This window comes from Erinaceus europaeus, chromosome 15, assembly GCF_950295315.1.
Source record: "Erinaceus europaeus chromosome 15, mEriEur2.1, whole genome shotgun sequence".
NCBI classification, from domain to species: Eukaryota; Metazoa; Chordata; class Mammalia; order Eulipotyphla; family Erinaceidae; genus Erinaceus; species Erinaceus europaeus.
The window spans coordinates 77,857,048-77,879,876 of NC_080176.1; the positions used below are offsets into that span (position 1 = coordinate 77,857,048).

The window sequence follows — 22,829 nt, forward strand, 5'->3', positions numbered from 1 at the left end:
CTCCTGCCTGTCAGAGCACTCGTTTCTGGCTCAGTTCACATCTCAATTTATGTGGGTGAATAGGCCCTATTTGGGGGTTTCCTTGTCTTTTTTATAATAATGGAGTCTCTAGAAATAATGAGATAACTGAAATACAAACTCAGATTTCCTCTGTCCAGTCTTTGCTGGTGAGCCCTGCCACTCTCCCCTTGGCTCTCCTACAGAGCCTCTGTCTATCTCTCCCTCCCTCCCTCCCTCTCTCCCTCCCTTCCTCCTCTCCTTCTCTTCTTTCTTTCCTTTCCCCTCTTCCCTCCCTTCCTTTCTGTTTCTTTCACAGAGAGGCAGAGAGAATGAAAGAGAACACAGAACTGAAGCATCCTCCAGAGTGCTGGGGGCCAGGCTCAAACCTTGATCATGGGGGGGGGGGTGCAGTGGCAGGTGGTGGCGTACCAGGTTCAAACCCCAGCTCCTCACCAACAGGAAGGTCTGCTTCTCAAATAGTGAAGCCAGTCTATACATGTCTATCCTTGTCTCCCTCTGCCCATTTCCCCATCCTCTCTCAATTTCTCTCAGTCTTATCTAATAAAAAAAAATTACAAGAAGAAGAAAAAAGGAAATATTGGCCAGCCGCTGGGAGTGGTGGATTTGTGGTGCTGGCACCAAGCCCCAGTGCCAACCCTGGAGGCAATAAAAAATAAATAAAGGGTGGGGGTAGATAGCATATTGGTTATGCAAAGAGACTGTCAAGTCCCAGGTTAAATCCCCCACACCACTATAAGCCAGAGCTCAGCGGTGCTCTGGTAAAAAAATAAATAAGTATAAAAATAAAATGAATAAATAAAATAGCCTGGGTCGTGCACCTGGCAAAGGTGGAGTGTTCCTTCTAACTTTGAACATGCCAGCAGCAGACTGTTCTATGCAGGTTTACTTCTGAGTATCTTTAAGCATCAGGGGACTGACTGTGGAATCCACCGATTTGAAGTGTGAGTCATTCTTTCAAATGGTCAGCAGAGTCATGCGAGATTTCTGTATGTTTCTCTATGCAAAAATGCTGCTTTCTGACTTTTCCCACAACCCAGTATTTGGAGGCGGCAGCAGTCGCAGTAATGGCAGTGACAGTCCCCAAGTAGGGATCACCTTCTCCTGGCCAGGCATGCGGAGGCAGGTGTTGATTTCTATACTTGTTGTTGAGGGGAGGAGGCTGGCACACCTGGTCCTGTCAGCTACGCAGCCGAGGCGTGGGGTGGGCGTCCTCACACTGGCAACCACAGAGCTGCTGTCTTGCGGGGCATCTCCTCAGACCCTGTAAAAGGTTTTGGAGCAAAAAGGGCATCATCCTTTGATTGCAGACGAGGAGTGGAGTTTCTGTTCTGAAGCGGAGGTAAAGATAAAGTGCAGGAGAATCTCCACACATCTTAATCCAGGGCTCACAGCCTTGGCGAGGCGGGGGGACGTCAAGATAAATGTGAACACAGAGGCTGACACCAAGCACCATAGCCAAAACTGGTCCCACAGACCCGGACTGCCACAGAGAACATTTGAGAAACTGCAGTCTACCCAGTGCTTTTCCTGTCTGGAGCTCAGGACTCTGGCCATCACCAGCCAGAAAGGATTGGGATATGTGATGGATAGACATCCAAGCCTAAGCTCCATTTTGTTTTGAATACCTGTGGCACCAAATCCCAACAAACATCTAAGCGTCTCAGGGAAATGTAGTGGGAGAGACTAGCTGTGAGGTTCCAGTGGGTCAGCCCCAGAAAGTGACCAGACGCTGCCCTTGTTGCTGAAGCCGTGACCAAGCCACAGAGACCACCGTGTTTATTTGTGTTGTTTCAAGCAGTCTCTACAGTTTTTCATTTATTGTCTGCATCTCTGTGACTACATCCCAACCCTCTATTGAAAGTCTTAAATCAAATCACGTAGCTGTAAATGATCTTGCCATGGATGCTCTCAGGAACATAACACCTGCAGCTGGAGATGACTGCCGTCACTGCCTTGGACTAGATAAACTGTCCCCATTGTGCCTTCCAGGCAGCAACTCTGATTGCTGCTTTAAAGTGGCCGACTCAGCCCCGTACAATGGCAATACTCTGTTGGCTTATTTGGGGACTAAGAGTGCTTCTTGAATAGGGGGTGTCTTGTCACTTCTGTGCGTGGAGAGTAGCTGCAGGCTGAGTGGATGGTGCTAATGCTGAGCCGTGTGTCTACCCCTGTAGGTTGCTTCCCAGCGCATCAGCTCCGTGGACCTCTCCTGCTGTAGCCTGGAGCACCTGCCCGCCAACCTCTTCTACAGCCAAGACCTCACTCATCTCAATCTCAAGCAGAACTTCCTAAGGCAGAACCCCAGCCTGCCAACCGCCCGGGGACTCAGTGAACTGCAAAGGTGAGCTGGAACGGGAAGGGTGTTGGCTTCTGGTGAATTCTTGGTATTGGTCATTTCGAAAATACTAGTTTGTTGTGTAATACAGATACTTTGAATTTTTAGTGCATTTCATTCTGCAGGCTCAAGAGATTGCAGTTAATATCATCACTGACCTCATAAAAAGAAACAAATCTTAAAATATTGGGAACTTGTCAAAACTCAGCTGTCGATATGCTTTCAAAATTTTAATTTTCATTTGAAAGCTGTCATTGGGAACAGATACTGTCACTTGCTTTTCCTGAAGTGACCTAACTTTACTGTGGAGACAATGTCTGCCAAATACGACCATCAGAATAATGATAGTTTGGCAGTTGTCCTTTCAAGACAGAGGTCTTGTTCCATGAAAATGTCTAGTTGGACTTGAAATTCAATTTCTACAGTATTTTTCTTGAGTTTAATTCGACAGTGTTTTCCTTGCTATGACGCTACTTTAGCATACAGCAGAAATGTTTTGAGTGTGCTTCTCATTTTATCACCATGAAGATAAAAACAGACGTCCTCAAGGATCAAGATGTATCTAGAAAACACTTTTCTGTATCATACATTTTTAAAAGGATATTTCCGCTGTGATTCCCGCTCAAGGGAAACGGGGCCCCAGTTTGATGCTGCTGAATTGCGCAGCCTTTGAGAATTCTAACAAGGGTGTTGTGCTTGAGCCGGATGTGGGTATGAAGCTTGTGGTTGCAGGGAGAGGTAACCACAGCAAAGTTCTAGAGCTGAGGATTTTAGCATGTTCCATGCTTTGATACTAATATTTATATCAAGGTCACTATAATAAGATGCCGTGATTGATTCTGCCAAAAGACTGCATTGTAAACCCACTCTTATTTCTGAGGTTCCTCTTATTGTGACTGACTTTTGCATAATTCATACGAGTGTAGACCTCTGCACTCTTCTTTTAAAATATCAAGCCTTTCTCATACTACAGAACCTTGGTTTTAGAACAGAAAGGGGTACTATAATTCAAGCAAGCCGGGACTCTTGTCTTAGATATCAGGTACTGGAGGTACTAAGCGCCAAGTTCAGGTTAGTGGTTCCTTTCTGGAAGGCTGTTAAGGGGACCAGATCAGGTTTCCTAATAGAAAGATGGTTCTACCTGTAGCCAGTATGTTTATTTCAATAGAAAGAGGAAAAGAGAGAAAGAAATCAGAGACAAACATAAGAAATATGTTTATTTCTATATTTTTCGTGTTTGAACATTTACTATCAAATATTAGAACCTAAACAAACAAAATAAGCTTCTGATTACCAAGCCGGCAATTACTGAGATGAGTATAATACTCCAAGACGACCACTGTTTGTGGGCTAATAAATAAGCACTCAGGTGGAAGGCTGTTTGGAACATGATCTGGCATGTCCTTCTAGAGACTTACCAGAATTAGTTTCTGGGAGGCTGGTCAGTGGCAAACCAGGTAGAGTGCACATATCACTATGAACAAGAGCCTGGGTTCAATCCCCGGTTCCCACTTTCAGTGGGAAGCTTCAGCAGTGTTCAAGCAGTGCTGTAGATGTCTCTCACTGTTTATTGGTCCCTCCCCTATCAGTTTCTCTCTGTCAAGAGAAAGAAAGGAAGAAAGGGTGGAAGGAAGGAAGGAAGGAAGGAAGGAAGGAAGGAAGGAAGGAAGGAAGGAAAGAAGGAAGGAAGAGAGAGACAGAGAAAGAAAAAGAAAGAGAGAGAGAAAGAAAGAAAGAAAGAAAGAAAGAAAGAAAGAAAGAAAGAAAGAAAGAGAAAGAAAGAAAGAAAGAAAGGAAGAAAGAAAATGGCCACTATGGGTGGTGGACTCATAATACAGACACTCCCATATGTACTGATTGTACATCTAGAAATTCTTTGGGACTCAGCCTTCCCCCCCTTCTCTCTGCCCCTCCAGGTGCACTGTGCCTACCCACTGACAGGGGACACCTCTCAGCTCTCTGCCGGAGGAGTTTTGGAGAGCTGGCCTGTCCCCCTGCAATCTGTCAGCTGTGTTTCTTGAGATTGGAGACTATGTATATTTATTGGCTTCATTTTTCTGTGTATATTTTCATTAACCTTTTTTTTTCTCATCAAACTTTCTTGCATAGATTTTGTACTGCTGGGCTGGCTAGGTTCACAGGTGGGAGACAGACGATCAGGGACTCATGGCTGAGCTGTACGCTGTATCTCTTTATTCATGCGGAAAGCAGCACAATCTAAGCCAAGCTAAGCTAAGCTAAACTAAACTAAAACTCACAAACCTGTCCTTATATATACTTGCCAAGTAGGGTGTAAACAGGATGTGATGTAGAGAGGGTGGAGCAAAAAGAGATTGATGAAAATCAGGGTGTGACAAGGAGAGGGGGCGGAGCAGGTGAGAATTCTACCACTGAGCCATCAATGCCCTGGAGGGAGGGTGGTGCTTAGTTAACAGTGGTTATGTAAATAGATACAGTGTTAAGCAGGGGGATTAAACCAAATGAAACAGAAGGGGTTTTTAGAAGCATACCAACATCGTACTATTAAAAGGCAAAGGGACTGGCAATGAGAAATAGATGCTGGGACCCCAGCCCGTCCCTATACCCAAGTCCTGCTCCCAAGAAATCACTTTTTAATCTTCTGGCTTCTAGTACTTTCTGTCACTGTGCTTCAGGTGTCTCTCTTGCTCCCTCTCTACCTCCCCTTCCTCTGTCAGTTTGTCTCTGTCCTATTAAATATAAGAAAAATAAAATAAAGCAGAAAAATTTCCTTTTTCTGTTACTCTCTTCATTTCAGCCACCATAATGAACATTGATCTGAAAAATGAGTGTGTGCTGGAAAACCTCCTTGCCCTCAGGTTTCTCTTCTCTCCTTCTCAATCCCTCCTTGTTTTATCTCGCCCCCCTCTTATCTAATTGTCTTTTCTCTTTGTCTGTATATCCCACATCTTGACAGATTTTTATCTATCTTAACCTTTCTGAGTTTCTGCTATGTTTATTTTTCAAGGTCTCTTTCGTGTGTGTTTAATTTGTATGCATTTTAGTAGCATTCTGGTCTTGTTTCTTTGTGGGTTTTTTTTGGGGGGGCTGTTTCTTTTTTTTTTCTGAAAACATTAATTTCCTTTCCTCCCTCTCTCCTTACGGCTCCCTTCTTCCTCCTCCCCTTCTTTCCCCCTCCTGACATTCCTGTTTGTATAGGTCTCTAACTTCTGTGTGAGAAACTTGGCTTAATTATTTGCTGGTCCTTTGCTCTTCATGCCTGTTTCATGGTTAGTCACAGAAAGCAAATGAACACCCATACCTGTGGGCAGGGCCTCCCCACCATCCAGCTCCACTGCCAGGGATACTGGAGGGGAGTCTGTGTTTCACTGGGGGCTTCAGAGACTGTGTCTACTGCTCACTTCCCTGGGGCCTGGGTTGGTCTGTTCAGTGAACTCTTCAGGAAAGAGAGTGCACTGCTCTACCCACTGAACCACCTCTGGTCCACTTGATTTCTTGTTTTTATATGTATTTATGACTATTATTCTAATTGTGAATACATGTCCCACAGGGAACACACCAGATATTAAAGGGTAACTTTTTTTTTTAATACTTCTACCTAAAGCTCAGGGAACATTGTTAAGTCGAATAATTAGCCAGGAAGAAGCTGTAAGTATAGTGTTTTTATGTCTTAGAGGAGTTCTGAGACTTTCCCTCTAAAACACCTCTAGCACCTCAATTATTTTCTTTTCATATTTTTACATTAAAAATGAGGTATTTGCACAGAACAGGAAGGCTGATACTGAGAGCAGCTTCTAAATCTGGAAAGACAGTGTGCTGGTGCACACACACAGGCTGGGAGTTTCAGAGGGAAAACATTGTTCTTGGAATGACCACTATTTGCTTTTCCTTTATTGGCACTGAGACACTTCAAGATAGTTTTCAAAGTATAGAGGAGAGGCAAAATGAGTAATCGTTGGTAATCTTGATAGTTTCTGCTCTGATTATAAACGCCACTACTGTTGACAGTACATTATAGACTTGTTTTGCTAATAGATAGTACTTCACTTATACCAACTCCATTTAGATGAACCAGATGGTATTACTAGTAAATTATCATTTTTGTGTGTGTGAATTGGGTAGATAGCTCAGCCTGTGAAAGCACAGGAGTTGTATGTCTGAGACACTAGAGGCTATAAGTTTGATCCCTGGCACCACTTAATGCCAGAACTGAGAAATGCTCTAGGGTCTCTCTCCCTCTCCCCTTCCCCTTTTCTCTCCCTCCTCCCACCTCTTTCTCTCCTCTTATTCACACTCTTCTCTCTTATTTACAGTCATAGTAGACAAGTCTTTTTCAAAGATTGTTATTATTTGCAACAGAGAATTAACGATCAGTTTCTTGAGTTCATAAAAAGGACAACATTTTGGGCTTAAGTTCAAAAAAGATAACTTTCCTTTCCACGTCTTAATTGTTGTTTTGAATACTGTATCAAAACAGTCCAAACTTATTTGTATTAAATTGTTTTGGTATTCAAACATTTTACTAGTAAATTTATCTATTAAAGATCTCACATAATAAAATTTCATGGCTAGTAACATTGTACTGAGGGAATCAGAGTTTGTGGGGAATAATCATGTAGAGAACTTCATCATGGTGACATCCAGTGCACTTAGTAAAAGCCAGTCAGACCAGTGACTTGGAATTAAAGCCCAGTAGGGATAACTTGGGTCTGTGTTTCCAGCAGTTTTGATCTATGGTGCTTAAGTTTGACACTAACCGAAACTTAAATGTCTCCACTTTAGTAAAAGGGGAAAGGTGTATGTGATTTGAAGAGAAACTAGAGTATATGTCCCTATTTTAGATCATTTTAATTAATTACTTCTGCCTACAACTTTTAGAGACCAGTGTGTGTGTTAGTTAATTATTTGAAAAATTGATGATGATTAGAATATGTGCAGTTAACTTGCTTAAGTTATGTTGGAAATTAGACATCAAATAATTGACTAGCAAACACAGAAGTTTATTGCAATAAGTTCAGTTTCTTTTTTTGGTGATTACTGGTGATCTATCACTTTTGTCCATTAAGGAAAGAGAATTTTCTCTCTATCATTAACCATTTGTAGGTTAACTGATTATAGAAACAAAGTTAGCACAGTGAGAAGCCTAGCAAGTTCTTGGAATGGGTCTACTTCATAGGAGGAACACTAACTTTAATTTTACTTGGAGTTAGTATTTCCTGCCGGGCTAGTGTGGGGTTGCCTCTTCCCAGGCTTGTACTCTCTGGGTTGGAGAGAATGCAACCGGAACCAGTCTGGGCTGCTACTCACTTAGCAACGTGAGAGAGGTGACTCAGGAACAGACTCATGGTGGCAAGGCAATTTGATTCTTTATTGATTAGGGAGCCCAGGCTTTTAAAGGTCAGACCTGGAAGTGGCAAGTCAGAAACGGAAATGGCTAGGAAAGGGGTGGAGAAAGGCAAAAGGGGCTGGAAAGGTAGGAACTTCCTTAGCAACTGTTGCGAGGGTTTTAACTGGTAGGATTAATAATACCCTGCAGGCACGGAGGGTCTTGAGGGTAGAAAGAAGACAGATCAAAGAAATGGAATGGGTGGGGATCTTTCAGGCAAAACAATGATTATGTAGATAATAAGTCTGGTAAGACGAAAGGATGGATGTTCCCTCAAGTCAAGCCCTGCCAAGCTCAACCATATCCTCACAATTCCCCGACAATTTCCAATTACTTCCTATGTCTGTATATCTGTAACATGGTCTTATATCAGTATGGTGTGTGTATTGACCATTCATGGTTCTGAAATGGAGAAGGAAGAGCACATCGCCAGCTTTAATGTTGTGACTGGTTTTTGGAGCCAAGGTCAAACCCAGGGCCACATACAAATGAAATGTGTATCCTGCCACTGAACTGTATTCTTGACAGTTTATTTTTTAAACATTCTACTTTGGATACTGAATTTTGTTGTTGTTTTATTACTGTTGCCCCTATTTCAAAATTTTATGCAACAATGTACAAAGAACTTTTTTGACTTTGTGAAGAGTTATTAAAAAATACCTTTTATGATGAGTTTTCTTTATAAGACATAATACATAGGCATTACAGTATTACCTCAACCTGTGAACATTTGATTTTATTTTTTGTTTTTATTTATATGTTTTATTGGTGATTTAATAATAATTTATTTATAAGATTGTAAGATAACAGTGGTATAATTCCACACAGTTCCCACCACCAGAATTTTGTGTCCCATCTACTCCATTGGAAACTTTCCTGTTCTTTATCCCTCTGGGAGTATGGACAAAGTTGGTTTTGGGGTGCAGAAGGTAGAAGGTCAGACTTCTGTAATTGCTTCTCTGCTAGACAAAGGCTTTGGCAGGTAGATCCATATCCCCAACCTATTTCTGTCTTCCCCTAGTGGGGTAGGGCTCTAGAGAGGTGAGACTTGGGGACACATTGGTGTAGGTATAGCTCAGGGAATATAGATTGAAATTGTAGTAGCATCTGAAACTTGGTGTCTGAAAGATAGCCAGATATAAAGCAGGACAAACTGCTTAATAAATAGGAACCCAAAGGTAGGAATAGAGCAGATGAGATTAGGAGTCCTGTGGGGGTTGGGGGTTGGTGGAACTAGGAAATCTATTTTCGTTATGTTTCTAGGGACCCATGACTTCAGTAATTTTTTCCTGAGCTTGATAGCTACCATGTAAGTGGACTGTAAGTATTGTCTGGGGTGGGGGGGAGTGTCAGAGTTGAGAATAGGGCTAGAAAGCTGAATTAGGTCAGAGAGTAGCTCCCAAACTTGAAGAAAGTATATAAATACAACTAAGTGTTTACCCCATTGGTTTGACCTAGGGCATATATATATATATATATTTATATATTTGTGTTTAGCACAGAAGCCTGTGTGACTTCTGAATCCCTGTGAGGCTGAAGCTCACAGTCCATGGGCACAGCTGGGAACACTTGAGACTGCACTCATTTCAGGGCTAGCCTTCCTTGAGTGGCAGAGTAGGATGGTCCAGCCTCCCTTTGGAGAGTGGGGCAGTCTCTACCATTGCTACTTTTAGTGAGGGCAAGGTCCTGGAGAGGCCCATAAAAGGGCTTATGATAATGTTCCTGATGGAAGTGACCAGTGATGATGGAGAGAGAGGGATCTATTAGTGATCTAGACCCATCATATCCTTGTGAGAATCCAAGAATTCCTTGACTAGAGTCTCTGGTGATGGGGTGGCCTGGTAGTGACCAAAAGGGCCATCATGAAGTCTCTAGCCCTTATCTAGCTTTTGTAGTCCTTCTCTTTATCTGATGAGCTTAGACTTTCTCTCCATTGTTAAAATTGTTGAGTGCCATTTGTTGTATCCAAACTGGTATTGGGTTTGTGGGGTTTGGCCTCAAGTTAGGAAGAAATAAACTGAGGGTTTAAGTGGTAATCTAAATTAACCTTAGACTTTAACCTTAGAAATCCACCTGCAGTTTACTTGTTTGATGACTCTAATAGAGGTTGTCACCTGAGTGACATACAGGAAGAAGTGCCTTCATTCTGCCACGTTTATTCCTTCATCTCCCTCATTTGCTTTGCCTGACCTTGCTTCATACAGTGCAGGACTTGGGGCTCCCTCAGAGAGGGAACCGTTACCTTTACCTACTTGGTAGCCTACCTGGTAAAGGAATGCCATGTGTGTTAACAGTGGTGGCATCATCTTCATTTAACTCTGTGTTGAGTTGAGCATGCCTCACCTCTTTGTAAGTGGCATAAGGAAGTGAAACTAGTAATTGAGCATGATGTTTCTCTCTCTGGGTGAAGGCAGCTAAGATGAGAAGACAGCCTAGATGATGAGATGATACAGAGAACCAGGAGTCCGTGGAAACGTTCATGAGAAAGGTTCATTGAAGGTGGAGGAGACATTTAAGTGGACAGGATGACATTAGGCATTGTTGAAAACAAGTCAGTCTCACTGTTCTTGGAATGTCCTTCTCATTCCCTTGTTTGTCCTTGAGAGGAACGTGGTGCTGTCCCTTGGCTCTTCATTGTGCTCCAGAGCCAGGCCAACCAGGTCCTCTCGGCCGGGAAGTGCAGATTTTTCTTGACTCTGTATCGTCAAACCCCATGTTACCTCCCAATTTCACATGACCCCTTCCTCTCCTGAGTCATCAGCTTTCTCTGTACAGAATGTGGTTATCGCTCATACCTTTTCATAATAAACACTTGAAAACTTCTAAAATCATTATAGATAGATACATACATAGATACATAGATAGATAGATGACAGGTAGATACTCTTCCAAGTAGAACTGGGATCTCCCTATTTTTAATCTTCTTCTCTCTCTCAATATATAGCAGCCCTTTAATATACATTTGTTGAATCATTTTTCCTACCACCAAGGGGTAATCATGTGGCACTATAAAAGTTTCATAAGAGAGCTCCCCAGAGAGTTTTGAACAGTACAGTGGAAGCATTTCATGTCGCCGATGCTCAAGGAGACTATTTCCAGGGACCAGTAGTGGATCTTCGTGATTGCTGGTTTACTCGGCACACCAGTACATGTATGTGTCATAGCAGTGATGCTATAAAAGGAGTATTGTGTCCCCTAAAGGAGTAAAGCATACCACCGGGTGGAGGAGTACTTAGATGTGCTAAGTACTTAGAGGAAGTAAGTACTCTGATTTGAAGCCAGATTTGCTTTAGCTGTAAAGAAAAAGGGAGGATGGGGATTCTGTAGGTGGGAGATCGGGAAGGAAGGAATGAAGTTGACTTGGGCGTGCGTGTGCGTAGGTGTAATAGCATGAAAGTCATGGAGAAATAAACATTGAGAAGTTCATCACTGTGTCTGCTATTTGTCAAATGTTTGCCTTCTTAGAAAGCAAAGTTTTTACGTTTTTAATCCCGGGATGGGGAGTGACCTAACTTCCTACCACCCTTTGGGGGATCTTGGAATTCCAGAGCTGCAAGGTTATTCATGTCAGTTATTTACCCTTTCCAAAAGTTAACAATTGAGGTCTTTATTGAACAAGATTTACATTGATCTCAATAATTCCTGAAGACTCACTTTTAACAACAGCTGGCGGTTTACTTATGTGGTAGGATCAGATGTGGCATCTGCCCCTCACTTGTCAGACGTGGATGGCAGCACCTGACGAGTTGCAGCTTCTTGGAAGGTGATGCCCCAGAGAAAAGTGGCTGTAAGCCATGCAGATGGGCCGGCCGCTCGCTCAGGACAGCACTAGCTGGTGCGCTGGTACACTCAGCCGTGACTTCCCTTCTTTCTTCCTCCCTCCCTCTTCCACCAGAGCATCACTGCTCAGGACTGGCATTTTTGGAAAGAGAGAAAAACAGACAAGACAGACAGGCACACCATAGTACCAAAGGTTCCCCCAGTATGGTTCCTCCAGGCTGGGCCTGGGCCTGGTTCTGTTCCATGCCAAAGCAGGTGCTGCATACACAGGTGGGATATTTTGCCAGACCTTCAAGAATTTCATAACTGCTGAGGCCCTTTTTCCCATTAATTATTCCCAACTCAAATAGCTCCTTTCTTGTACAACTCCGTTCCACAGACGGAATGTTGATTTCCTGTGATTCCCACTGTCCTTCCTGGAACATCTGATCAAAGGAGAGCCTTTGCCCGGTGCTTGGGGCCCTGGGACCCAGCTGCCTTCAGTCTTCTCCTTGGCTTCCACTCCCAGTCTCTCTTCTGGCCACAATAAGTCATTTTCTTCTTCCCTCATACACTCCTAAAGAAACAACCAGACAAACTGGGTTTAATTACAGTTTGCCCTGCTGACTTCTTGGGACCCTTTAAGATGTTTTCTTACCTTTTTTTTTTTTTTTTCTCCTTCCCCTCCTGCCTAAACAAAAAGGGAAGCGGGCTCTTGGGAAGGCTCGGCAGGATTCCAGCAAGGCTCTTGTATCCTGGCCAGCTCCATTCTTCTGTTTCAGTCGAGCTTTTCACTGTGCTCTTTACTTCACCATGCAGGCTCAGCAGTAAGCGTAGTATTTGTAGGTAGTTGGCTGTGCCGAGTGGTCACCTACTTTTTGCTGTGTGGAGCTCAAGGGGATGACGACCGCATAGAGTGAGGGGACCAGTACGTGTTTATTTTGTGGTCACTGATGGTGAGGTGTCCTGACAACTAGGGACCAGGGGTGTGCTTACTGGAGGCCCATGTGAGGTGAGGAGGCTGGTGGGGACCCGCCGTCCTCTCCCTCCCTCTCCCTCCTGCCACCACCACAGGTACAGCTGGCTCTGGAACTCCTTCTGACAACTCTCACACATAGCTTGCAGTAGCTAAAGACCCCCAGAGCCTGCTTTCCCCCCTCAGGATGCCTGTGTTTGGGATGTTTCTCACGCTGCTCTGTTAGTACTGGAGGAGTTGCCACATGTCTGTCATTCCCAAGGGTGCTGGGGCTGGCAGGACCTTGACCGTGGCCTTTCTAAAGCCGGGCACACGCACCCCTCCCTGGTGGTGTCTTTGGGACTTGCCATTCACAAGAGAGCCTTAGGGAAAGTCTGATTTTCCAGATCAGTTGTTCTTTCCTTCTTTCAGAATGCACACTTTCTCCCCACAGAGACATGTGTGTCTGTGTCTGTCTGTCTGTCTCTCTGTCTCTGTGGTGGGCATGGGAAGCACAATGGTGGAAGAGGAGCTACGATCTGACGTATGTGAGGCACAGATTTTGCATTAGGATGGATCATGACACTCCCTGTCTTAAGATGTCTCGCAACCCAGTACAGTATCTCCACCTGGGAGCTGAGGTGCCCTGAACAGGCTTCAAGGCACCCTTGGCAGTCACAGCTGTGCTTTGTGCAGAACTCTACTTTGGGAAATGTTCAGTAGCTCCCTGAGTTTGTTTTGTTTTGTTTTTGCCCTTCAGATTGGCATTTCTGAAAACATTATTCAAAAAGATGCAGAATCACCTGGAGTGTTGTTAGACGTGCGATTTTTTTTTCACCCCCGACCTGCTGACTCAGAGCAGAGGGGGCAGGAGCCTGCATTTTCAAAAAGACCATGTTAATTTCTCCATTCTCCACCGACCTGTTGAACTCGTGTGTGTGTGTGTGTGTGTGTGTGTGTGTGTGTGTGTGTGTGTCGTGAATGAGAGTGCTTTGTCTTCCGTAGGCACACACTACTTTCAAATGTTCATCTTCTGTGTTAGATTATATCTACTCTTCTTCCAGATTGTTCCATGCAGCTGGAGGGTGGGAACCACGCCAGATTCACACATGTGCTCCCAACACCTCTCTGTGTGAGAAGAACTCCAGAAGTGCTTAGTGAGGTAATGGTTGTCCTAGGTTCAGGCTTCCCTTAAACCTAGCAAACTGTGGCGTGTTGGGTCTTTTTGGTTTTGTTTTATTTCTTTTTTCTTTTTTCTCATTAACTCTCAGATATGCCCAGTCTATTTGTAATGTGAGCTTAAACTGCTCATGTCTAAGCACGTTTTCATGACATAATCATTCACTCCAACTTTGGTTTCTGCTTCCTTTCTCCCATGGTAATCTGATAACCTTGATGGAGATTTTTATCTGGTTTCATTTTATAGGTCCTTGTATGACTTGACTGGGATTGTATCCCAGTGCACTGTGAGAATCTTTTCACCTTGCTTTGATGGGGGTAATAGTGATCCTCTTTCCACCTCTTAGAAATCATCCTTTCCCACTACTATTCTGCCAGTGTGAATGGTATTACAATTGAGTAGGCTAACTGGGGGCAACCTATCGGGAGAAATTGAAAAAGACATTTCCGGGATGAACTGAATAAAGGAACCTCTCTCTTGTCTTCTTGGCCATTATATTGATAGTTCATAAAAGAATCAGAAAGTGACAGCTTTGCCTTCAGCACGATACTGTGAGTGTGGGTTGCTGTGAATCTCCCGGCTGCTCTCCCCGCCCCAGTGTGAAGAACCCCAGTGCATACCGGCCTTGGATGATTGGTGGGAACCTACCCGCACCCTCATCCTCCCTCCTGGGGGCCAGGCTGTTGTATCCATGGGGCTAGCTTAGCCTGGCCTCAGGCACGGAGTCAACAGTGCCCACTCAGTGCCAGCTGCTTGAGTTATCTTAAAGGCGCAGATCAAGGAACAGTGTGTCTCCAGCAAATGCTTTGCTTTGCCTGAACAGCAATCTGTCTTCTGTGACCGTTGCCAGAGCAGAGTCATCTCTGTCTCCCGATGCTCATGTCAGAAGGGCCATGAGTTGCCACTTTGTTGTACTTACTCTGCTTTACTACTGTTTTTGACGGGTTAGGTTGTTTTCGCCGGGCTGGCTTCACGGGCGGGTAACAGATGACCCGGGACTCATGGCTGGGTTGTAGGCAGTATCTCTTTATTCATGCAGGACGCAGCATAATCTAAGACGAGCTAAGTTAAACTCAAAGTACAGTACCCTCAAACTCACAATGCTGTCTTTATATATACTTCCCAAGTAGGGTGGAAACAGGATGTGACATAGAGAGGGTGGAGAGAAAAGTGACTGGTGAAAATCAGGGTGTGATAAAGAAGGGATCAGGGTGTGACAAGGAGGGGGGTGGAGCAAAAACATATCATGAAACTGGGGATTGAACCAATGCCCTGGAGGGAGGTGCTTGTTAACAGTGGTTATGTAAATAGAATGAAGTGGTTATGTAAATAGAATAGTGTTAAGCAGGGGGGATTTAAACCAAATGAAACAGAAGGGGTCTCATGCATACCAACACTTTACTAGTATCTGCAGCACTTCAAGAGAATATGTTGCCCAAATCCTTGTGTGGCTGTTAACTTTCATTTTTCTCCAACTGTGTGTTTGTGTTTCCCAGTCTCACATAAGATGATAGTTTATTGTGTTGGTGAGGGTGATTAGGATTGAGTTGGGATGGTTTCTGGTTTCTTGGGTCCACGTGTTGAGAGGCTGGCCGCGCTCCACTTGAGCACATGTGCACCCCTGAGCCTCCCGGCAGGCCCTGCAGATGCTCTGTCTGCTCAGGCCTGACAGCAGAATGGAGACACGAGTCCATGTGGATCCATTCATTCACAAGCCATGAAGGGAGGGCAGGAGAGAGCACTGTGCCCAGAAATGGAGAAGTCGCCGTTGGGAGTTTGGTTATAAGCAGTGTGGGGAGCAGAGAGCAGTGAGCAGGATGAGAGCTGGCAAGGCTGAGTCATGCCTCGGGCAGGGTAGGTGTGTCGTCTGATCTGAAGCAGCCCGTGATTCAGAAGTTCCACAAGTCACTGTAGCCACAGGGGAGCCCAGAGGAAGAGAGGACAGAAGATCCACCCTGCTTCAGCATCAGTGAAGGATCCTGAGTCTCTAGTGCGTTGTTTGGTGTCTTCCAAAACTAGTGTGGCACAGACAGGTTGCCTTGTGCCATACCTAGATTGGGGTGATATTCTGAAAGCATGACTGAAAGCATGAACTTGGTAGGACTGTGCTCAAATATCACGACATTAGAGGGATTGGAATAGGAGGCAGACACAGGAGACCTGGGTTTCTGACTGACTTACCTAGCTTTTGTCAAGAAAAAAGTGCATCCAAAACACATTTTCAAGAGTGCTGTAATACCCTGCCCAAGACACGCCCTTCTAAAGCACAAAGAGAAGGTAAGCGTTTTATTATTAAAGCATTTTGTTGCCTCAAATCCAGAAGGTGGGCTCAGAGGAACACAAGCACAGGACTCGGTTTTATAAATTATCTTGAAAAGGAAAAAGGGAGAGAGGAAGAAAAAGTAAATGTAACTTATTCTTACTCAAGCTTTTTCTTTTAATAGTACTAAGCTTTCTTCTTTCTAGTCTTTTTTCCTCTAGTATATGAAATTTATATAAAACAAATAGACAGCTAAAAGGACAACTTAATAAATGTTAGCTCAAGAAATAAAATAAAGCCAGAAAAGAAGTAGGTTTCTGCTTAGTGTTGCATATAAAAATAAATGTCAGCTAGGATAGAAGTCTAAATGTAGAGAAGGAAATATGTAAATATTTGCAGGAAATACAGGAAAACATTTGTACCTCTTTAGGGTGGAGTAGGAGAGCCTTCTCAGTCAAGCAAGGTGAAAAACACAGGCTCCATAAAGAAAAAGATTGTCAGCTTTGTGGACACGGAAGCCCAGTCTGAGTGCAGTAAGAAGAAACGTTTACTTGAGACTGGAGACAGCCACCCGTGGAGCTGAGAGGCAGAGAGAGTTGTGTGCCCACTTTCCCAGGTCAGGAGTGCTTCTGTGTGCAGAGAGTGGGCCAGGCCAGCGCTCAGGGCTGGTTTATACCGGGGATAGGGGTCAACCAGTGCTGTCTTGATTGGAGGACAGTTTGTCAGGACAAGACTGGTCAGGTTGCAGCCCTGGGTGGTCTGTGGTGGACCAGTTTGGGCTCAGCTGCTTCTGGGAAGTGAACTTGCCTTGGCATTCCTGGAAGTGCCTGGGGGCCTGAATCCCAACAGCCTCCCAACTGTGTTTTCAGTACCCAGATGCAAATGGGTCCAAATAGCTTCCTATTTCTAGTCAAATGAAAATAAAAATTTAAAAACTAGTGTGTGGCAAAAGTCACCCCTAACCAAGTGAGGAAAAACCCCCAGTAGGTAGGAGGGTCACTTGTCACACCACAGGTGGCACTGTGTGTGGCAAGTGGTGTCAGGGAGCTCCTCAGAATCCTTCACTGAAAGATGACCAGTCCAAGGTGGCAAAAGAGCTCACTTGATAGTGTGCCTGCCTTGCCATGCAAAGATATTTATATATATAAATACAATATGAGCAGTCAGAAAAAATGGATGAAGGCTGTGAGTGCGTGTGTACATTTTTTTCTCCTATTTTTTGTTGCCCTTGTTATTGCCATTGATGTTGTTGTTGTTGGATAGGACAGAGAGAAGTAGAGAGAGGAGGGGAAGACAGAGAGGGGAGAGAAAGACAGACACCTGCAGACCTGCTCCACTGCCTGTGAAGCGACTCCCCTGCAGGTGGGGGGTCGGGGGCTCAAACCGGGATCCTTACGCTGGTCCTTGCGCTTCAGGCCATGTGCGCTCAACCTGCTGCGCTACCGCCTGACCCCCTTGTACATTTTTTTAAATTTCATTTCTCTCTTTTTGTCTTTTTTTTTAAATTTTTTATTCATAAAAAGGAAACATTGACAAAACCATAGGATAAGAGAGTACAACGCCACACAATTCCCCCTACTAGAACTCCATGTCCCATCATCCCTTCCCCTGATAGCTTTCCTATTCTTTATCCCTCTGGGAGTATAGACCCAGGATCATTATGGGGTGCAGAAGGTGGAAGGTCTGGCTTCTGTAATTGCTTCCCCGCTGAACATGGGTGTTGACAGGTCGATCCATACTCCCAGCCTGCCTCTCTCTTTACCTGGTAGGATGGGGCTCTGGGGAAGTGGGACTCCAGGACACATTGGTGGGGTCGTCTATCCAGGGAATTCTGGTTGGCATCATGTTAGCATCTGGAACCTGGTGGCTGAAAAGAGAATTAACATATAAAGCCAAACAAGTTGTTGACTAATCATGAACCTAAAGGCTAGAATAGTGCAGATGAAGAGTTGGTAGGGTCCCCGTTTTGTGGATAGCTAGTAGGTCTATTTTACTTCTATTCCAAAGGGCCTGTAACTATACTAGTTTAGTTTTTTTTTGTTTTTTTGTTTTCCCTGAGCCTGACATCTCATATGCAAGTGGATTCAAGTTATTGTCTGGGGAGATGATGTCATGGCTGGAAAAAGACCAGAAAGCTGGATGAGGAAAGAGAGTAGCTCCCAAATATGAGAAAGGTGTATAAATTTTGTTGACTGTAAACCTCATCAATTTGATCTCATCTGGGGCTCATATTCAGCTTAAGAGCCTATGTGACCTCTGCATCCCTGTAGATCTGAGCTCACATTCTGCAGTCATGAGTAGGAACGTTCTAAGCTGCCCTGATTTCAGGACCCATCTTCCTCGGGTGGAGCACAGAGTGTGTTGTCCATCCTCTCTTCAGAGGATGGAACATTCTCTACCGTTGTTGATCCCAGTTGAGGGCAAGGTCCTATGGGAGGCCCATAAAGAGGTCTGTTGTGTTGTTCTTGATAGAGATGACTGGGGATTTATTATTTATTTTTATTTATTTATTATTAGTATTTATTATTAGAGGATTTATTTGAGGTCTAGCACCATCATGTCTGTTTGGGAATCTCAGGACTCCCCGATAATGGCCCCAGCTGGTGGGGTGGCCTGAGAGTGACTCTAAGAGTCATCGTTAAAGTATGCCAGTCTCTTGCCCTTATTCAACTTTCGCAGCCCTTGCTTCGATAAGGTTAGCTTTGGAGTGAGTAATAGGGAAGTGTAATAGGAAGTAGGTGAGGAGGGTAAGTCTAAGTAGACACTATTCCATTATGAACTTTATACTGATTCACTGCAGACTATTGTGTACTTTTGCTATGTATTTTGCCCTAATTGATGGATACTTGTGAACATATACTATATCTCATGGGACCTGGTCTATATCTAGGTTTGGGGGCTTTATTAGGAAGTGAACCATCTGGAATGGAATTAGAGAGTCATATGAAAGGAAAGATCTCACCCAAGTCATGAGGCTGAAGGGTTGACATTCCATGCCTGATGTCTCTGGACACAGTCTGAAGTGAAGCATGCTGAGGTGGCACTCATTGTGTTGATTAGGTTGGAATTGGCGGATGCAATATCATTTGGTATGAATTGAGAGAAGCATGCAGGAAAGTGAGCCCCACCCTAGAGGTTCCAGGACTGGGGGAAATATAGGCTCTATAGAGGAAGCAGGAGGTTCCTGCTGTCTTAGGGTTTAAGAAAGCAATAGATAGTTATTGCTATAATCACATTATTTGGCAATTGGGTTAACTTTGAAAAATCCCTTTGTTAGGATTTGCTGTATCATACACAGCACCACCATAATTTATGTCCTTTGACATTATTTGTATATAGCTGTGCCACTGGTTGCTTCTGTTTGCCCTGGCCTAAGCCTTTAAGAGAGTCAACATATCAAAGACTCAGCCTATGGTCTGTGCATTAAAAAGTTTGAGACATTTAATCAGTTTTTCCCCTCTTATTAATTAAGTAGTGATTAATATGACTACAAATTAATAGGAGTGTACATAAACACCATTCCCACCACCAAGAGACTGTGTCCCATCCCATCCTTCCCCCTCCTCCCCCAGCAAAGCCGAACTTCCGCCCTCACCCTCAACCCAGAGGTTATTTTTTTTTTAATATTTTTATTTATTTTAGTGAAAGAGGGATACAGAAAGAGCTACCAGAGCACTGCTCAGCTCTGGCTTATGGCGGTGCTGGGGACTGAACCTGGGACTTGGAGCCTCAGGCTTGAAAGTTTTGCATAACCATTATGCTGTCTCCCCAGCCCCAACCCAGAGATTTTTTACTTTGGTGCCCTACTCCAAATTCAGTCAGTGTGTGTGCATTTCAGAGATGATGTGAGTACCGCTTCCTCCTTACAAAAGGGCAAGCTCCCCTGAGAAACAGAAGCTGAATGAGGAAAGGGGGCTGACACGCGCTGCTGGCAGAGGGCCTGCCTTCATACGACCCTGGGTGTGACCCCTGGCACCGCAGATGAGTGAACAGAGCTCATATTTTACTCTCTGTCGCAAAAGTCAGTAAAATAAATGTTTAAAAAGAAGGAAATGGCCCAGTAACCAGTTTGAACTTTTCAGACCAGGCTTAATGAAATGGATCCTGACAGTAAGAGCCAGTGAGATGACTGGGGGGCAGGGATGGGGGGAGGCTCTGGTGCTGTGGTCTCTCTGTCTCAGGAGAGTCTGCCCCAGTCTGTGAAGGTGCGCCTGCACAAGGTCCCAACTCTACAAAAATGAAAGAAAAGATCATTTCTCAGCTTACATGCTGGTCGAGAAAGTAAAGTTCTACAACTGTTTGGTAATTTCATAGAGCATATACAAATTTAAATTATTTGTCATTTTGGGATATATCAGTTCCTGTTTTAGAAATCAAGGTTCACAAACTCTAATCCAAAATCATTGAAGAGACCGTTTTTGCTTCCAGTTTCAAAGATTTCAGATTAATAAAGAAAACGATACAACACACTATAAGACAAATACTTGCATTTTTTTTGGTGGGGGGGGTGAGTGAGACCAGAACACAGGTATGTCACATGGCAGCTCCCCAGCCCCACCCTCATTCACAACACTGTGGTCACATCAGTTTAGGCCAGCTCTTGGCATGACAGTGGAGTAATCAACCTTTGTATCTTCAGAGACTTTCAGATAAAGCAGAGTTAGGGACAAGGCATCGAGCTCCCACAAGCACCTCAAAATAAAACCACTGACGTACAGACAGATGTGCTGGAAAATGATTTTTTTTTTTTTTTTGCCTCCAGGGTTATCACTGGGGCTCGGTGCCAGCACTATGAATCTACTGCTCCTGGAGGCTATTTTTCCCATTTTGTTACCCTTGTTGTTGCCTTTATTGTGGTTATTATTGTTATAGCTGTTGTTGTTGTTGTTGTTATTGGACAGGACAGAAAAAAATCGAGAGAGAGGAGGGGAAAACAGAGAGGAGGAGATAAAGATACCTGCAGACCTGTTTCACCGCTTGTGAAGTGACCCACCCTGCAGGTGGGGAGCCGGGGGCTCAAACCGGGATCCTTAAGCTTACCCACTGAGCTATTGCCCAGCCCTCATAAATGATTTCTAACAGCAGCCAGCCTGGAAGTTGAGTTCCAGTTGGTGGAGGGTAGGTTACATTGTGGTGCGCCTGCACTCTGTGTTATGTCCTGTCAGCAGAGCTGGATTTTAATGTACTGGAGAATGATTTGTTTGCATTACACAAGAAAACAAATTGTAGAAAAAGTGTTTGTGATATGCTCCCACTCAAAAAAATAATAATGATAAGATGGGAGATGGGTTTTTTTTTTACTTACTTTTTGCATCTAGATGTATTGTATTGTATTGTATTGTATTGTATTGTATTGTATTGTATTGTATTGTATTGTATTGTATTGTATGTGAGCAACAGAGAGAAAGATGCACAGAGAGGTCAGAACACTGCTCAGTTCTGGCTTACAGTGGTGCTGGGGACTGAACCTGAGACCTCAGATCGTCGGGCATGCAAGTCTTTTTGCCATAACCATTATGCTGTCTTCCCAGCCCCGCCTGTAGGTTGTTTATGGAAGATGGGCTTCCACAGGACCAGTTCTCACCTCTTGATTGGGAACCTTAGTGGGGTGGGGTTTGGAAGGAAGCAGGGGTGCTTGTTGAACGTGTCCCTTACATGCTCCTACAGTTTGACTTGTGCAAACCAGCATGTATTTTGGTAATCAAATAAGAGCTCTTTCTCTGAAAAGCTTTCAATAGTGAGTATTACAGAGCACTGGGAGTCTGGCATCTCTGCTGCTCTAAAGCCCCCAGGGAGCCTGCTCTTCATAATTAATGGAAAGCAGGAACCAAGCCTGGCACTCGGCTTGCAGCTCCAGCCTCTGCGAGCAGGCCCTTCATTACTTAATACTGAAGCCTAATCATCTCCAAAGTGTGTTAGCATGTTCCTCCACAGGGGGAAAAACAAGTTAAACACGGACTGTTACTATGAAATGGAAATCCAATCACCCAGGGAATCTTACTTAATTGACCCACTTGCGGTGAATAATAACTCTGGAAAATACTGATTTTTTTTCCCGTGCTAGACTCATTGAATCAAGCTAGTACAGTTGGTTTTCTTTCCATGAATGCAATGTGTGGCACTATTTTAAGCACATTTGGAATATGTTTAAGAATAAAACTATTTCTGCTGTGCTGTTATTTTATTTTTATGGTCACATGTTTCCCCTCTGGGGCCTAGATAGTGGTGCACTTGGTTAAGCACAAATGCTACAGTGCACAAGGACCCAGGTTCGAGCCCCACCTTCAGGGAGAGAGCACTGCAAATGGTGAAGCAGTGCTACAAGTGTCTCTCTCTGCCTCTATGTCTCCCCTACCCTCTCGATTTCTGGCTTTCTCTATCCAATAAATAGATATTTGTTTTAAAAAATTAGAGAATTCATTAAGAAAAAGAAAAGTCCCAGGGAATCGGGCAGTAGCTCGGCGGGTTAAGCGCAGGTGGCGCAAAGCGCAACGACCGGCACAAGGATCCCCGTTCGAGCCCCCGGCTCCCCACCTGCAGGGGAGTCACTTCACAAGCGGTGAAGCAGGTCTGCGGGTGTCTCTGTCTTTCTCTCCCCCCTCTGTCTTCCCCTCCTCTCTCCAATTCTCTCTGTCCTATCCAACAATGACGACATCAATAACAACAATAATAACTACAACAATAAAAAAGGGCAACAAACGGGAATAAATAAATAAAAAGAAAAAGAGAAAAAAAGCTGTCCCACTGTATCCTTAGTTCCTAGAGGGGAGGTTGCTAATGGCTTAGATGAACCTAAAATTAAAACTAATAAATCTATGTCTCCATATAGTTTTCATAGGATGCAGTTTTGTTTCCTAAATTCATGCAGACATACACAAATTTAACTTGGATGCAGAGAGAAAAGTGTAGATTCATTTCTGACAGTAGATAGACTGGCTGGAGAAATGCTGAGAA

At 44.1% G+C, this 22,829-nt stretch overlaps 1 protein-coding gene and 1 long non-coding RNA gene across 3 annotated transcripts in view; both read left to right on the plus strand.

Moving 5' to 3' along the window:
• Positions 1 to 22,829, plus strand: part of PHLPP1 (PH domain and leucine rich repeat protein phosphatase 1) — a 160,525-nt gene that overhangs the window by 119,553 nt on the left and 18,143 nt on the right. For both annotated transcript variants that reach the window (XM_060173977.1, XM_060173978.1), the window contains exon 4: positions 2,196 to 2,362. In XM_060173977.1, the coding sequence (XP_060029960.1) occupies positions 2,196 to 2,362 (167 nt within the window). The remainder of the gene's footprint in view (positions 1 to 2,195; positions 2,363 to 22,829) is intronic.
• On the plus strand, positions 11,094 to 13,055 carry LOC132533034 (uncharacterized). Its single transcript, XR_009544920.1, has 2 exons — positions 11,094 to 11,484; positions 11,617 to 13,055. It is a non-coding gene; the product is annotated as an uncharacterized LOC132533034 (long non-coding RNA).